The sequence below is a fragment of the Trichoplusia ni genome, unplaced genomic scaffold, assembly GCF_003590095.1.
Source record: "Trichoplusia ni isolate ovarian cell line Hi5 unplaced genomic scaffold, tn1 tig00004016, whole genome shotgun sequence".
Taxonomy (NCBI): domain Eukaryota; kingdom Metazoa; phylum Arthropoda; class Insecta; order Lepidoptera; family Noctuidae; genus Trichoplusia; species Trichoplusia ni.
Window position 1 is genome coordinate 6,749 of NW_020800491.1, and position 18,534 is coordinate 25,282.

The following is an 18,534-nucleotide window of genomic DNA, read 5'->3' on the forward strand; positions in this document are numbered from 1 at the left end:
AATTAAAAGAAGTAAATAATGATCCGGATGTTATATGTCTATCTGAAACATTTATAAAAAAAGGTAACGAAAATTACGTCAAAATATATAACTATACAATGGCTTCTAATTTCTCAAGAGAAAAACAAAGAGGTGGTACTTGTATATTAATTAAAAAGGGTTTGAATTATAAAGAGTTAACATTTGTAAAAGGTCATGCAATACAAAACACTTTTGAAGCCTGCGGTGTAGAGATAGTTTGTAATAAATTAGTAATTATATCTGTTTATAGAACACCTCAATCAGATCCAAATCAGTTTTTAACAAAACTAAATTGTCTTTTACATGATCTGCTGAGAAAATATAGATCTAAATTAAATTTAGTAATAGCCGGTGATTTCAATATAAATACTCTAAGAAAAAACAACATAACTAATGAATTACATAGCCTGGCAAATAATTATAACTTGACAATACACATTAAGGTACCAACACGTAAATTGACCTGTATTGACCATATCCTAAGCAACATCTCAAATGCCACCTCAACCGTGCTACCTCTACATCTTTCAGATCATGATACAGCACAAATGTTGAGCTTCCCTACTAAAAATAAACCGTTAAAATTAGCAGCATACTATATTTTCAAAAAAGACTACAGCATAGAAAATATCCGAAAATTTAAGGAATGCTTGCAAAGCTTGACTTGGGCTAATATTCATCTAAATACCGATTCAAATTCCGCATTTAATGAATTTCATGATTTGTTGTGTTTATTTTACAATCTTTGTTTTCCAAACGTAAGAGTTAAGGTTAATACTAATAACAAAAATGCACAAAAATGGATAAGCAAAGGTCTTAGACAATGTTGTAAAACTAAAAGAAAACTACGTTATCAGTATTATAAAAATAAAAATTCAACTAATAAAGCCAAATATAAAAATTATTCTTATCTACTAAATAAATGTGTATATAGCTCAAAAAAGAACATAAATATTAAATATATTAATGCACATGATAACAAATGTAAAGCAACATGGACTGTAATAAAAAATGAAATTAACGCTACTAATTCCAAAGAGAATATAGAAAGCATAAAGCTAAAGGACACAGTTATTACAGACCCTTTGAAAATAGCCTCTATGTTCAATAACCATTACACTAACTTAACTTCTATTCCAAATCAACAAAGTGCTGACCGAAACTCTAGAAGAAATAAATATTACAACTCAATGTTTCTGAAGCCATTGCTAGAAAATGAGGTGCTACAAGAAATAATGTCTTTACGCAATACCAGATCTGAGGGATATGACGAAATTAGCACTAAAATAATAAAAACCTGCTGTAACGAGCTAAGTAAGATCTTAACTCACTTAATTAATATATCATTTTTAAATGGAATTTTTCCTGAGAAATTGAAGTTGTCCATAATAAAGCCATTGTTCAAAAAGGGAGATAAGGATGATATAAATAATTATCGACCAATAACTTTAATACCGATTTTATCTAAAATTTATGAAAGGTGTATGTATAGAAGACTGATTGATTTTTGCAATAAATTCAGAATTATAAGTGACGAACAATTTGGATTCCAAAAAAGTAAATCTACAACTTTAGCTACATTCTCTCTTATGAAAGCAATACTTTCCAATGTTAACAACAATCAAATGACCACTGGACTATTTTTTGATTTATCAAAGGCCTTCGACCTGGTATCACATGACATATTGCTAGAAAAGTTGGAAGCTATTGGAATAAGGGGACCCGCTCTACAGTGGATTATGTCCTATTTGAGTAATAGGAAACAATGCGTTAGTATCAATAAAATTAACAAAAATAGAGTCATGACATCCTACTGTTCAGAATATAGACATAATAAATACGGCGTGCCACAAGGAAGTGTGCTTGGCCCAGTATTATTCCTTATATACATAAATGACATTACAGAAATAACCAAACACAAATGCATCCTCTTTGCTGATGACATATCTATTGTAGTAGCAACTGATAAAAAACAAAATACCATTACAGATCATGAGCGTGAAATTAATAATACTATCAATAAATTAATACATTGGCTTGACGTTAACCGTTTAAAAATAAACCTAAACAAATCCGTCTATATCCAATTCAATAATACAAATAATAATAAAAATAACATTAAACTTAATATAAATAAACTCAATGAGGTAACGCATACAAAGTTCTTAGGTATAATAATAGATAAAGATATTAATTGGAAATTACATGTAGATAATATTAGCACTAAAATTAATAAATTCGTATACGCACTCAAGCAAGTTAAAAATGTTACCAATATGAAGACTGCCTTTATATCATATCACGCCTATGTTGAATCGATATTACGATACGGTGTTATAATGTGGGGCAATAGCACCGACATGACCAGAGCATTCATTGCTCAAAAAAAGTGCATACGATCAATTTGTGGACTAAAACCCGACGAATCATGTCGACCACTGTTTAAAAGACTTGGCTTGTTACCGCTCCCATGTATCTACATTTACGAAATATGCGTATTCGTAGTTAAGCATATACAGCTGTTTAAAACTGCAAATGAAATATGTCCACGCAACAGACGAGATCCTTTTAGATTAGCACAGAGTGATCTACCAAGACTGACCAAATATAATAAAAATTGTCTTGCAACATGTGTGCGGATATATAACAAGATGCCAAGTAAATTCAAAGTATTAAATATAAGATTATTAAAGATTGCATTATATAAATGGTTAAGTGATTGTAATTTTTATAGTTTAAAAGAATTTATGGATTACAAATGTTAATGTATAAATAGTTTAGTTTCCTAAAAAATTTGCGTGCTATGTTCATCTTAGCTAAACATGCTTGTACCTACTATATACCTATTTAACACCTTTGTATACCATGTTTAATGCAAATAAACGATTTATTATTATATTATTAAATACTACTTAGCAACTTATTTTGCATAAATGAATTTTTGCTCTGGACATTTCAGCCAATGAACAAATTCTTCATCACCCCTAGTGCGGCAAGGTTTTTAAAGCACAAAATTCGGGTAGCTCAGTAAAAAATCTCAACGGTAATTTATCTGTGGTTTCATTAGCGCTGATTTGAAATCTCGAATGTGGAACGAGAATATTTGCCGAGGTGGGTAATTTGGCAGGTGGAAGATTTCTTTGCCTTATATTTTTGCGTCATTTATGAGGCTTGGGCTATGTATTGTGAAATATCTTTCATTCGTAAGACGTGTGTCATGTCTTGAGCTCTTATCATTATTTAAATATACGTACTTGTACGTACATTTGTGACGTATTCTCATACATCCTGTATAGTAATTACGAGACATAAAAGTAGAAATAAAACAATGGCAGTCTGTATATTTATAATTATTTTATTTATCTAAAAACTATGATTGCTTTCCTCTCGGCAAAAACAGCGTTAGAAACACCACAACTGAAACAAAATTGAATCATTTATTAAACAAATACAATGTGATATTTATTTTGTTACAGTGCATAACACATCAAATTGACAAAAAAAAAATCCAATCCAATAAATTTATTTTATGCAACAATAATATAATATAGCTTTAAGCGTTCATGTTAATTAGGAACATACTTAGCTAAAATTATCATAAAACGACTATTAAATTAAACCGAACCATTCCCAATTTGCAATATTCAATCTCTTGAATTAGAAATTCGGCTAGAGATGCAGTGATCCAATCCAGATTTATACGTAATTGGGACCGGGAAGACCTCGCAACCGAAATGCGGTGAGCTCCTAGGAATATGCGACATAATTTTATGATGCAAAGTGGCACTTTCAACTCTAAAAGTTTTAGTTTACGAAACATTTTTAGAGATAGAACTAGAGCTAATTTGGGTCGCTCGTGTAAGCTCCAGCGTTGAATTTTAAGGAGACAAATCCGAAAATGTTTGTGTTCCATAAAGTTGTTTTTGGAATGAGATTCACATACCTACATAGTTGTTGTAGGAGGTAATTCTTTAATCAGTATCATAAGTGAGTATCTTTTACGATTATTTATTGTAGAGCCTTTTAAAATGAAATTTAAAATGTAAATACTCTAGTTTTTATAAAATTATGATAATTCAAACTTACACGCCATTGCTGCTGCCATGCTGTAAAAAGGTATTGCACATCCCATTGCGAGGAGTATGGGGAACATGACGTTGCCAATCAGCGTCCCCATACGAGCGGTCATCATCACCAGGGAGAGAGCTAAGGCCCTGGACAAAGAGAAAATAATATGAAATAGAATGCTGAAGGTGCTGGTGATCAAGGGTTGAACTTGGGAATATGATATAGATATATAGGCTGGTATTATTATTTCTGCAGTGTAAGAAGGATTCAAATCTTCCGTTTTATGAACAACTTAAAAACAATTATAACTTGGATTGAAATGAATAAGCTAAGTATCTTTATTTTGATTTTCGGGCTTTCTTACTGTCTTCCTTTAAACCGTTTATCGGGGACGTTATCAAATATTATTACTATTATGGAAACCTGACAGCGCAATACACGTTGTGGAGAAATGTCTCTCTTCCGCAACTCTAACAACACTCAAACGCAGTCGAGCGTTCCCAAGAAACACGAGTCCGTAAGGTATACCGTAATTATGAGTAATGAATAGAATTATAAGCATCATGAAAGTTATTACGATATAACAATAAATCCTTTTTTAGAACTCCCAGTATCGCATGGGAGAATCGGAAACATAAACATTATCTCTTGTTAATATTATATGAAAAACAGTCAAACAGGCTTAAAAGATGCATACAACAAAATTTTGTTAACCATCGAATTTATAGCCCAAGCAATCGCTGCTTCACCTCGGTTTTTGTCATTTGTTAGTACAATAAGTCATCTGTCAACATTTTTAACAGCCAGACAGATATTAAACCTCATAAAAGGGTTCCGTTTTAACCCTTTGGGTACGGAACCCTAAAAATGAACTGAAAGTAATCGGCTTATTTTGTTTCCGGAAATGGTTTCCACATGATATTGTTAGCGTACAGAGATTCGGCTTAAAATTTTCATAATAAATTCTTTTGCTGCGCGAGTCATTATTTTTGCACCGTACCGTACGACTTTTTAATTAACACATTGCATAATAATTGCCTTGTGCGGTGACGTCATTACCGTTTGTCGTACCAAAAATGACGTCATCTGATAAGATTATTGGCGTTTTTATTAGTACGCTACAAGCAAAGTTTAAAATTATTTTAAAGTAACATTTCATTTATTTCTTGTATGGAAATTAGTTCAAAGTCGATGTTGGATCTCTTTTTAATGTTTATAGCTACGTAGTTTTAATGTTATTTGGGGACGAGAGAGCGAGAAAAAAATCTTATAGAAAATTGACTTGGTTCAGGATAAATTAATAGCTTACCTCGTAGCAGTAGGTACTAGTTCAATCAAGGTAACTTGAGCCAAACTTCTCATAGTGTGCGTCACAGCAGCAGTCGTAGAGAACAGTCCCACCATTAAAGCCTTCGAATTGGCCCATCTTAGTCCAAGTAAAGATGCCACCGATATAAAGCCTCCAACAAAAAGTAAAACCTTCTTCCCCACTTTATTGACAATTGCTCCACTTATGAAATACGGTAGAAGGCATATCAAACCAATTATAATACTATTTATGTAAGTTTCTGAGCCGCTAACATGCTGAAACAATGAAAATAGTAGCGTTAGAAATTTTGAGAAATTGAAATATACATCTTAGTAGCGTTGAAATAAGATTTAAAATATCATTTGTCCAACAAGAATCTTTGATTGCTTGGCAAGTACCAGCCTATACTGTTCTCTCTCTTTGATTCTGTCGGAGTAAAAGGGAGTTTACACAATCTTACATGGCATGAGAATAGAAAGTTAGTTAATCTATACTAATATATAAAGCTGAAGAGTTTGTTTGTTTGTTTGAACGCGCTAATCTCAGGAACTACTGGTTCAAATTGAAAAATTCTTTGTGTTCAACAGATCATTCATTGAGGAAGGTTTTAGGCTATAAACCATCATGCTGCGACTAACAGGAGCGAAGATACAATGGAAAATGTGGAAAAAACAGGGTAGATATAAATCATAACTCATATCATCTAACCACGCGGATGGAGTCGCGGGCAACAGCTAGTCTACAAATATATGGGAAAAAATTTCATTGTGACCTTGACTTTCCAGTTCAATACATTGGATGTTTTACCATACTAGCTAATAATATATGGAGAAACGTCCCAAAATCAACATCAAAAGTTTTATTTCAAATAGGCCGTCTTCCAGGCACTTTTAAAACGTTACAGTAACGACTCTCAATCAGTTTTTGCGACATAAAAAGGGTATCACTATGTTACAGCTTTGCCTGACATTTTGTATATTTACGGAGATGTAAATATAGTGCTAAATTGTGAAACCTAGTACAGACTTTGTCACAAAATTATGGCTTTGTGAATCGTATTTTCACAATGTTGCTACTTGACTGACAGTCTCATTCTGTACGTGTTAAATTAGAAAGTCTGGCTTTATTTTGTTCTGCAGCCAGTTAGGTAGGCAACCAAGCATTTTGATAACTGTTTTGTTACATTGCAATTGTCACAATATTCTGTTAAAGTTATACGTCGGCCATAAGATAGAAATAAGACTATTTTTGTGATATTTTGTCGATTTTTTATTTATTCCTGACGTGGTTTATCATGACTGTTAGTAGTAGTAGTTAGTATCCAAAGCCCATTTTTGAAAGTTTTCTGGTAAACAATTTAATTTTTGTTTAAATTGTTTAATACTCGTTTACTAGATTAAGGGCCGATTTTTCAATCGCCAGATAACTTTTATTCGATGAATATGTTTGACGTTTTGACAGTTTTTGTATAGAAAATATGTCAAATGGCCACATTTATTCCTCAGATAAAAGTTAACTGACGATTGAAAAATCAGCACTTAGTGTTGTTTAATCAGTTTTGACCTTCAAAGGTAGCTATCATTACAAATTTCCACCTAGGCTTAGTAAACATTAAACATTTTCTATGTCATTAATGTTCCAAATTACTACAAACTTTAAATAGGAAAGTTGCTTTTCCTAAATGTTTTCATGTCCAAAACTGACATTAATAAAGGCCCTGACAAAAAATACGAGCAATACTGGTTTTAGTGAAACCACAGCACTAAGGGTATAGTTTCAGAACTCAACCGCTTCGAATTGTGGGGAAGCCATTAACAGAAGCACATTTGGTTTAATTGGAAGGGTTAGCTTTAAGTTACGTATGGCTTTGTTAATTAAAGAAAGTAGTATAATAGTGACTAAATATGGAAATTTTATTATTGGGGGTAGTAAGTGCATGGTTTTCTGTGATTTTAATTTAAATTGCATTTTATATTAAACTAGCTGACCTAGCAAACGTTGTTTTTCCTAATAAATTATTTCTTGTTCTATGAACTGTTTAATGCTACATTGTAAAAAAATAAAAACAAAAAAATTCGGCCAAAAAATGAAATATTTTATTTTTATTTTGAGCAACCCTTATCACTCAGGCATATGAAAAATAGATGTTAGCCGATTCTCAGACCTATTGAATACGCATATAAAATTTGGTAAACATCGGTTAAGCCGTTTCGGAGGAGTACGGTAACTAACACCGTGACACGGGAATTTTATATATTAAAAGAAAAGATATTTTAATAAATGATTAAAAGAACAGATTGTTAGTATTTCCGCTCGAATATCAATCATTTGCAAATCCCTATTTTTTCTACTAATAAAAAGAGTATCTTAAACTCTAACCTTCTCTTTATAATCTCATCCATTGAATTTTACAATAACCAAGAGACAAATACCAAAAAAAAAAACAAAAAATGAAATTTCTTTGAATCCCATTTACATTTCCTGGAAAATTTTATCCATAGATAAATCTCAGTGAAATATAAGTGGGATATTTTTCTTCGGCACTCAATTTGAGTCTCGGGGGACGCCTATCATCGATTCCGTACTGGATGGAGTGCAGGCAAAGTTTACTCCCTCATATATCATCGCCATCATATTTGGAGATAACTTCCAAACTGTTTCCACTTAAGTTTTGATAGCATATTGCTTTTTATAGTTGTTTCTTGGTTATTGAATTTGAGAAGAGTCTTTGTGTGTGAAGGATGGGTAGAGACTAGTATATTTGATTTATTGTTTTTAATAAATACGAATTATTTCAAAGATAGACGTTGATTGGTTCTCTGGTCAAATTTGTCTTTGTATTTGACGGAAACTAAATTGTTTATCAGGGACTGTGTCTATAAATATGTTTTACCCTCTAAATGGAGGAGGAAAAGGGAGCTAATGCTTTGATTATTTTTTGCCTACAATAATTTATAAGTAGCAGTTAACAAAAAAATACCAAAAATGAAAAAAATAAAATATAAGAAAATCTTACCGGTACACACACTTCTGAAGTCACATTTGAAACGCTCTTACTTTTTAGACTGCTCGTGTAGACATCAAGTAAGTCACATAAATTGTTATTATCTTCAAATTTATAATGTTCGACAATTGTAGATAATTGTGGGAACCACAGCCTGTTCACGTTGTACCTAGAAGAAAAATGAAAGTCCTTTATCTGATCGATTTCATCAAGCGTTTGGAAACGAAAATTGACGGTATATCTGCCTTATGTTGATAGCCATAGAAATGATAATCCTTTGAGCTTTTGATGGATCCATAATACGAAAAATAAGTTGGGATTTTAATTTACGGGCTGATGTCGCCTTTTATTTGGAAGTTCGATGCCCTCAGTCGCAGTGAACAGGTACGGGATTGGATTTTCTAAACCTTAAGCGCTTTGATGGAGGAATAGACGAAAAAAACTTGAGCGACATCAAATGGGTTGAATCAGGCGAAATAGCCCTTTGAGTCTGACGAAAATCTGTAGTCGGAATAAAAAATAAAATCTCCCCAAAATACTACCCTAAAGACTTTTATCATGGATTTTGTAGATGTTTGTGATAAAGCTGTCGACACTGTAAAAAGATTTCTAAAAGATTAGGGTTATAGCTGAAAATGGAATGATCAGTTAAATCTGTGGTTTGCTGTTTTTGCTCTTATTTTGTAAATTAAATTAAAGTATACGTATAAAAATCTTTTTTATTTCTATAAAGACCTTAGGATGTCAATATAAGATGGGAAAAACTATTAAAAGCGTAAGGACATAATTAAAATTGTTTTTGAATTATAATAAATTTTATTGACTGGATTATATTCATAGTATTTTTACTGGGTAATCTAAAAAAAAAAAGAATTCGAGGAATCTCAATAATATGATAATATATTTTCCTTAGAACAACGAACTAAATTTATTGAAAAAATAAACAAATTACAATCTTAACCAAATTCAACAACATATTTCACCAAAAATAATAGTTTCAAATACGTACACTCCCAAAACAACGCACTGCATGGCTCCGATCAGTGCTAAATAGTTTAACAATGGTCGTCTAACAAGAGGTTTAAGGTTTTTTAATCCTGTCATAATTCTTTCGCCAAATTTGACTTTCTTTACGGCTTTGGTATTTTCGGGATCATCTTCTTTCATTTCCTTCTCGAATAAGTGTGGATACTAGAAAAAAAATTGTATTAATTTATTTTTAAACTGAAAGGTTTTCAGTCAAGGTGGCTAGTGTCACAGGTTACTGGCCACGTGACCTATCATAGTGCACAAGCATGTGCGCTAAAACAGATAAGATAACCGAGACTCAACATTGAAAACTTTCCTTTTGTGACGAAATAATTATACATAGCCCAAAACATTATTCTTTTGTCTTGAAACAATGCTGGGAATTCCAAGTCTTGGACGAAAAAGGCCAAGAAAAACGTCTGAATAAAGGCCCAAGACATAAATCTAGAGAAAACTTTGCCTAAACATTAATTTCTTTCAACAAAAGATTTTTTTAACCTGAAATCCTGTTCACTAGGGTCCCAAAGAAATCGTTAGTTGAAGAAATTAAAGTAAGGAAAAAAGTCGTCCAAATTACGTGGTTATTTTCACTCTACTGGCGCTATTACGTATCTAGCCAAGACAGCAATTATTAATAAAAATTGAAAAGTCGTTCTTGTACTTTTCATTTATTTTTACTTTTGTGAGACATAAAATGAGTCATCATTTTAGCAACTATAACAGGTATAGTTATCGCTTTACACTTACTAGAGATATTATTGTGCATCCAACTGCTACAAATTTTAACATGGTCATAATTTCAAATTTAAAAAATTACTCACAATAATCCTTCAAAAAACTTAGCGGTGACTAGAACTTCGTAAGTTTGACTAGAACCAGCTATGACTGTGCATATGAAGAGGCCCCCAAAACCTACAGTTAAAAATATCTTCCTTCCAAATGCGTCCGTTAAAAACCCAGCCACAATCGATGAAAGTAACATGCCTGAAAATTAAATAAAATACAGAATTATATTTCATCTATTAAAAAATGGCTGCAAAAATTTTTGGGCTGAATAAGGGTTTGAAATAAGGTCCAGGTGCATGCAAGATATAAGACTGTAACTGCAGATAGATGAGTGGTAAAGATCAAGCCGTCAAATACAGTGTATACGACTTGTCGAGGATTCGATTTTAGGGTTAAACAGGATTTTTTTGTGATCCATGTTTTGAGTCTGGGTGTTTTTGTATAAGTTGCACTCGGCGACACAAAAAATAAATTTCTTAGTGTGGGCAGCAGAAATATCTTGAAGTTTCATAAATATTAAAACACACTGGTGTACATGGATCATTTATTACGTATCTCCCAGTCTTTGCCCAGTCATACATTCCCATCAATCGTCTTCCACACTAGTTAGTTTCGGTTTACAGATATTCCTTCAGCGTGCGATCCATTGGGACATATCCCTTCAGTAATAAATTCCAGTCCAGGTGGTTATCCATTAGCAACCACTGTGTCTTGCCGTCGTAAATCCTCTCGTTCCTTTAACTTGACTTTTATGATTTTGGTCGATCGATATTGGAAGGGATAGTTTTGGTAAACACATAAATATTTTAGTTTTGAGACTGAAATATAATGTTATCAGAATCTGAATTTCGAAAAAACCTTTTGACTTTATCTTCTTTAAGTGAGAAAATTGTATTGCAAAGACTTTCAAGATGAGATTACATAAAAGCATCATTGAAATAAATGATGTTGGATCAAGTAACTACAAAAACATCAGACAACATTAGCAAAAATACCTAATGTTATATTGATTTTAAACTGCCATTGCACTAAACAGTTGTCATAGATTTTTTTTTTAAGAAACTACTCCCCCATTAAGGAATTTAATCCTTGTGTCGCGGGGGGTTTTACAAACATACAAATATACAATATACATGCACAAAGACACCCAGATTCGGAACAAGCATTCATGGATCGCTTAAATGCTTGTCTTACGCGGGGATCGAATCCGCGACACGGCTATCCGTGCAGTCAATTAGTCCCACTGCTGAGATCTTTGTGTCTTGGTCATCACTGAGATTAGCAATCCACCATGAAAATTTTGGAACAGGATGCAACGGTAGTATTCTGTCGATCATAGGGTATAAATCTGGGACATACTCAGCTTTAAATACCTTACCTATATACGGCATAGCGTTAAGTAATCCCTTTTGCACTAAGTTCATATGTAGGTCACATTCTGCATTTGATAACAGATAGGCGGTCGACGAGCTAGCCAGAATTCCAGCCACGAATCCCACAAAGGCTATGAACAGTAACTTAATATGAAACTTCCCGAATGTACACGCTTTAAGCGCATCATTTATCTCTTTCATTGGCGTCTTCAATTCAAGCCGGGCTTTAGCTGAAATAGAAAAATAATTTTAGTTTTTAAAATACCGACACATTAAGTTTCAAAGAAAAAAAAGAAAGAAAAAATATATATTATTGATGAGAATGTCCATTGTTGAAAATTCATTTCAGATTTTCAAATATTTAACACAAACACGTTTATGGCAGAAATTCGAAAAGCCTTTGTTATAGAAAACACGAAATCTCTAAACAATGAAGTCGATCTTTCTAAAGAACATTTTATTAGCATTTTGTATCTTAGGTGAATCTTGCTTTTGTTCAATCCTCCAAAATTATTTTTATTGCTTTACAGTAAATCCTTTTTAAAGAAGAATTAAAAAAGCGAAAAAAAATATTATGTAACGTCAATATGACAAGGCGGGGAGAGGCGTAAATTTATATCGAAATATTTTTAGGTAATATTAAAAAACTAAAAGGCAGCAAGACAATGGAGCCGTGGTTGAGCAATATTTTGAACGTGGATCGAGCGATCTCGCTCCAGTTCCAAAAAACACTGAACGAATTGATAGAAACAATAATCAAGCCCGAAACTCTGAAACGAGACTTGTTCTTCGCTTTAATTCTCATTGTGTTGAAAGAAAATGATTTCGTATTGAAAGGAAGCACAAAACTCGATGTAGTAGATTGTATATTAGCCGAGAGAAATCAAGGCAGATCTGTATACGAAATAACTGTTATTTTGTCAATATATGAAGATACGCCAGCGAAGATAATTGTGTGCTCCCTTAATGATGCGATGCTGATTAATTCCTTCGTCGAAGCTACTAAAGAAACGTATTCCTTGTGCCTACCAATCAACCAATATTTAATTATATCCTCTTTAGGAATTCCATCAGAATATGCTAATGTTACGGAATTGTTCATTACTTTGAAGGAACAAATTGTTACTCCAATGAAAAACTCGATACTAAATTACCATGGCATAGCCTGCAGCACTTTATCTGGACTGCCTAACGATGTGTTGTTCCAAATTTTGCTAAGTTTGCCTCTCAGTGATATTTTGAACATTTCAGAGTCTTGTAAGAAATTGAGGAACATTGTTGCGGAAGAAAACTTGTGGTCTCGTCTAGTTCGAAGAGACTTTCCAAAAGCAAGTGGAAATAAAAAGGGTGATTGGCAAAAAACTTACGTAGATTCGTATGTAAAGAAACGCAAAAATAAGTTTGAAGCCGGTCACAGTGTGAGAGAAAATGTTATTGATGAAAACCAGGAATGGCCCGACTATTTACCAGTTAAAGAGTCCAGATGGCAAATTATTTTGTAACTTAATAAATGTTAGAAATTTGTTGGTTCTTTCAACTTTAAAGATGAATCGTTTGCCTACGAAAGTGTTGCTAAAATCTTGGAAGCATAAAATGAAATGGAAGGCAAACTTATCTCGCTACTACAAACTGCTGAAGATATAAGCTAGTGTTTGTAGGCAATTTAAACTCGACACCTCAGTGCACGTTGGGTTTGAGATTCACTCACGTGCAAACAAACAGATAATCTAACGTAATGTTGTGTTCACTAGATCGTTATTTCAAGGAGCGTTGCTTCTGTTACAAATATACATATACATACTACACAAGAGGCATTTTGTCATAGGCCTTTGGAGAATCCTGAAACATTCATACTATTTGACGTGCCCATTCATCTAAATCCTAAAGATATTTTTGAAAATTCTGATTAATAAGTCTTGCAGCATAGATCGCTATTATTTAGAACGCATTAAGTTTGTGAAAGTCCGTCATAAGTCATGATGAATATGAAGCTAGTTGGTATAAACGGGTAGTAGGTTTGAGTATTTTTCCTTTAAATCATTTGTATTTATTTGAAAACAATTTGGAAAACGTGCAAGCGCTGACCTTACGCACTATTATATATTTAGCGCCACGGAATATATTATTTCCCTTTTTTTGCCTGTTTTTGTATCATCGACTAAGCGGTTTGAAGTTTGGCGGTCAGTTATTTATATCTTCTAATATATAAATTTTTATGATTTAGATTTTTGTGAAATTTTGTATACATATTGGGTAAGTCTGAGAATAGAACATAACACAACAACATTTTTCATACCCCTAAGTGATAAGGGTTGCTCACACAAAAAAAAATCTTTTTTGGGCGAAATTGTTTGTTTTTAGTTTTTTATAATGTGGCACTAAAATTATATTCAACTAGAAAAAAATATCGTCAAAACAACGTTTGCTGTGTCAGCTACTATTTTTATAATAACTATCGTGAGACTGATTCATTATTAAATATGTGTATTTAATATAATATTTTATTATATTATTTTATTAAATATTTTATTAATTTAATATTTTATTTTATTTAATATAATATATTTAATTTAATTTAATGCGTATTTATCGGGGGTGCCCGACTGGTTTATAGCCTAAAGCCTTCCTCGATTAAAAGTCTATTCAACACAAAAAGAATTTTTCAATTTGGACCAGTAGTTCCTGAGATTAGCGCGTTCAAACAAACAAACAAACTCTTCAGCTTCATATATTAGTATAGAGTATAGATATATACACATATATGTTATCTAACTGCTAAAAGGCATTGTATAAAAATCACTTTTACAACTTTTTATTGTTGAAACATTTCATAAACGTTACGACTATTTACTCGACTATGATTTATAGTGTGTGTTCATGATAACAGTTTTTGTAAGTCATTACAAGAATTTGATAACAAACGGAAGGCCATCCGTGTTGACTTAATTTTTGTTATGTGTGTGTGTGATCGTCATTGTTTATTTAGTCAGCCCATTCATGCCTCGGAGTAGTGTTATTATATCATAGTTCTTGTAATAAGGAATTATCAATTTTCTTCACTCACTTTTGGATCTTCACTTTTGGATTTTTTAGTAATAGATTGGATTGAATAAATTAAAAAAAAAACATGAACAGTAAAAAATGCTATACTGAATATTTTAAGGTACGGTTATGGTTGAATTGGTAACAAACAACTACACTATACAAAATTTCACCAACTTATGTCATATTGCTTCATTGACCAACAAGCTAAATAAAGCAATATGAATAAAATTTACGCTATCTACTAAGACTTTGATATTTCTACCACAATTTAACAATAGTCCTTTTTAAGTTAACTTTTCTTTTTAAGTAATGTCAAAGTAAGTAAAGTGTAATTTAGTAATGTAATGTTATATGAGAGAAATAAGGACTTTTGAACCGAACTGAAAGGCCTTCCACATCCTCAAGACTATCTTGAACCGACTCACAGCTTGACTTTTCAACCCTATCATTAGAATCCATCACTATGAGAACCGACGGCCTCGGGAGCCCCATACCCCAATATGCCTCCAAACGATCACCAATGTATTTCACGAGCCCGGAAGGCTTAAATTTATTGGACTGTGTAGATTCCACATTCTGAATGAATTATGAACGTCCTCATATTACATGTTCATATACTGTTATGTAAGAGGTTATGTAGGGTATAGCCTTTTTAAGAGTTCCGTTTCCAGAGAGTATTAACAGAATCCTATTAATAAGGCTCCAGTCTGTTCGTCCGTTTGTCTATTCAGCCGTCACCAGGCTGTATTTCATGAATTGAGAGGTCTAAACGATGTACCAAACAATAATGACAATATTTGCCTTGAACTCTTATTTCTATATGACAGAGACAGTAGAACCATGACAGTAAGGGGCAAGATTCTTTGTGGATACGGCGGGCAGATTTTGTGAAAAAATAAACCTGACTTTTACATCAAAGTTGTTATGCCATTGTTCGATCCAACCCACATTGTATCAGATTAAACGAAATTTTCTCCCAAAATTGGAACTAAAAGACCCGAGAAACCAAAAGCTACCGGAGATAAATTCGCCCTTTAACTAAGGACCTCGACCTTTATCGTAAATTTCAAAAATATTTTCGAACGTAGGTGTATCGTAAGATAAAACGCTTTTCCTAAAGGATTATTTCGGTTGGAAAGTAAACAATTTTTTATTATTCTCATGGGGAGCTCATAGGTTAATCTGTTTTGTTTTTAGTCTGGTTAAAGCTACTAGTTATAAAATTCAGGTTTTCATGTTATGACCTGTCTAGTTTAGAAGGTGAAGATTTTATTAAGGATCACACGTTTCAGACTACTTTAGCTAAACCACTGATTAAATATAATAATATTAACTTTTTTTGAGGAATATAGGGAATACCAGTAAGACAGGGATGACAAAGATATTATAAGGTCTTTTAATTTTTACTGTCGCTTTCAGTGTTAAGTGCCTAACATTAGTCCAGTTTTAAACCCTTACGTTTTTAAATACAAACATTTTTATGATTCTTACTAGATCAAATTAAGAGATTTAAAGTTTCGTCGATAAGTCCTGTAAATCCTCCACTGTATAATACCTTTAAAAAAAATGGCTGATTTGATCAGGGTAGATTTGATCTAAAAAATAAAATAAAACGCAGACCACTTTTTATACCTACAAGGCCTTAGGGACGGGTATAAAACCGCAAAGCTCAACTAAACTATTTCTACTGCTGCACAACGGCTATAAAGTTTAAATTTACATCCAACGACTATTGTGCCGTATTGTACAGGCCTCTTTTACTATGCGCCATTGAGTTCAGTATTGTGTCAATAGGAACGATGTTGTATTCCGTTTTGTTGATACGCCGGAGGGCAACTACGCGAGCGGTGTAGGTTAGATCTCCGGGACAAATATTTGAACGATCCTGATATTTGATTCTGAATTCGAGTGTTTGTTTGTGAAACTTGCAATTTTATGTACAACTATGACAGTAAATATTTGAATATGTACTGTGATCTTTGTTAAGTAACAGCTTAATAGGCCAGTAGACCTATAACAGTCGTCTGTATAACATTTACGAAACTAACTTTCAAACCCAATAATATCAAAAGTATTAAACAGAAACTTAATGATAATAATCAGATAAAGAATTAATAATTCAATGTCGTACTTGTGCTAGAACAAACTAGTTCTTACATATATTATAATGTACTAGTAATAATAAATCTGATTTTATTCATCTCTCGAGATTTCAGTCTCCATTAGAAGTCTGGATATGTAGAAAGAAATCTATGAGAATATATTATTTGAAAAGCACACGCGCCTGAAAGCTCCGCGTCTATAATAAGTTTCCCAAGTGGACGCGAAGCAGAAACTCTTTCGACACGTTGATATATCTAAATTTGGAGATACAAGAAAAAGCAATCCGCAGCATCTACATTTTTCAATTTGTTGCTACATTTGTTTTTATTATTTTAGGACGGTGTAAGACCATATCAAAATTTGGTATCCTCTCCAAAGATTATGGAAGTTCGGGTCGTATAAGGAGTCTCGTGTTTGCTTAAGCTGCAGTCACAAAAACAAATGATCCGAATAAGGGTTGTTGCACGGCTTCCTATAGTTATCGACATACATCCAATTCCAGGGAAAAAAATAAAGGTATATTTTACCCGTCGAAATCGAAACAAGGATTAATGGGGAGGCAATATTTTCGTTTTTGACGGAAACATCTGATTGGTGGAATTCAAAAAGTTTATTCCCCGTTGAGAATGAGTGAAATAGTAGAACGTGTTACAATGTTTCGATAACATGTTGCTGGAATATTGTAAGTGTAGGGTTATGTCTTTGAGTATATATTATGGTAGTAGCTAAAGTAATTAATGTACAATGTTGCAATCAATCTGAACTACTAACTGTGCAGTTGTTACATAAATAGTAGTGATATCAAAGTAAACAGTTACATCTTAGAAATGATATTTTATAAACTACATATTTATAATATTGGCCTGAGAAACGATTCATCATTGCAAATCTTAAGATTTTTCGATTTGACAAATATACCATGAATGGATTTTTATGTTTAGAAAAATAGAAAGTTCGATAACCATAATCCGGAGATCCTAACAAATTTATCGATTCAAAATACAAAATGCGAACGAGAAAAGTCTTAATGGGCTTTTCACATCACTGGTTCAAATTTGTTTCAAATAGCTTTTAAAAAAAATATTCTAAAAAATAACAATGTCTTATAACACTGAAAGATAAACAACTTACCTTTTTCCCTCTCAGCCAACGTGGGCAAATCAATGTCACTCATTTTAAAAAGTATCTAAAACTACTTTCGTCCAAAATATTTGTCTCAAATCAGCAAGACACCTGCTTATCATCTCAGCTGTGCCACTGTAATAACTCCATCTCCCGAATGATTTAATGTGACGTAATTACTTTATCAAAGATGTTAAAGACCTTGATAATGCCACCAATTAATGTTGATCCCTCTGTTTGTGTAATTTATGGTTGCCGTAGAAATTTTTCTTTACTGAATGAGAGATCTTGATATGAATGTCAAAAATGTTTGACTAAACTGATAATGTTATCATTCTAATTATTTCTGGTTTGATTCGTTTTTTGTTTGCTTGCTTTAAGGGTGGTGCATATACTCGAAAAAAGAATGTTCGTTATTGATCACGGCATATTTTTAGTTTAAAGTCTAATATGTTTGACGCTTAAAATGTTTAAGAAATCTTATTAAGTAACCCACTTGGTTGACGAATGGTTCAAGGTGGATCAAGGTGAATGGCTTTCGTATCGACCCAAGATTCAGTTTTATAGGATTCCGGATGCAAAGTGTAAAATTGGAAACCTATTTTTAGGACCCGCTGTCTTTCTGTCCAACTATTGCCGTAACCATGCCAGCCAAATCTAAAAATAAACGTCGA

The 18,534-nt window shown here is 32.7% G+C and overlaps 2 protein-coding genes across 2 annotated transcripts; one reads left to right on the top strand and one right to left on the bottom strand.

The window, feature by feature from the left end:
• Positions 1-3,355: 3,355 nt before the first annotated feature.
• On the bottom strand, positions 3,356-18,088 carry LOC113508169. Its single transcript, XM_026891135.1, has 9 exons — positions 17,870-18,088; positions 11,596-11,820; positions 10,253-10,415; positions 10,028-10,043; positions 9,412-9,593; positions 8,415-8,571; positions 5,399-5,673; positions 4,108-4,235; positions 3,356-3,438 (listed from the first exon to the last, which is right to left on the bottom strand). Exons 1-9 carry the CDS (start codon positions 17,910-17,912, stop codon positions 3,392-3,394), a joined length of 1,236 nt encoding a protein of 411 aa, XP_026746936.1. The 5' UTR covers positions 17,913-18,088; the 3' UTR covers positions 3,356-3,391.
• On the top strand, positions 12,118-13,114 carry LOC113508168. The gene has a single exon (XM_026891133.1). It carries the CDS (start codon positions 12,256-12,258, stop codon positions 13,090-13,092), a length of 837 nt encoding a protein of 278 aa, XP_026746934.1. The 5' UTR covers positions 12,118-12,255; the 3' UTR covers positions 13,093-13,114.
• Positions 18,089-18,534: the final 446 nt, after the last annotated feature.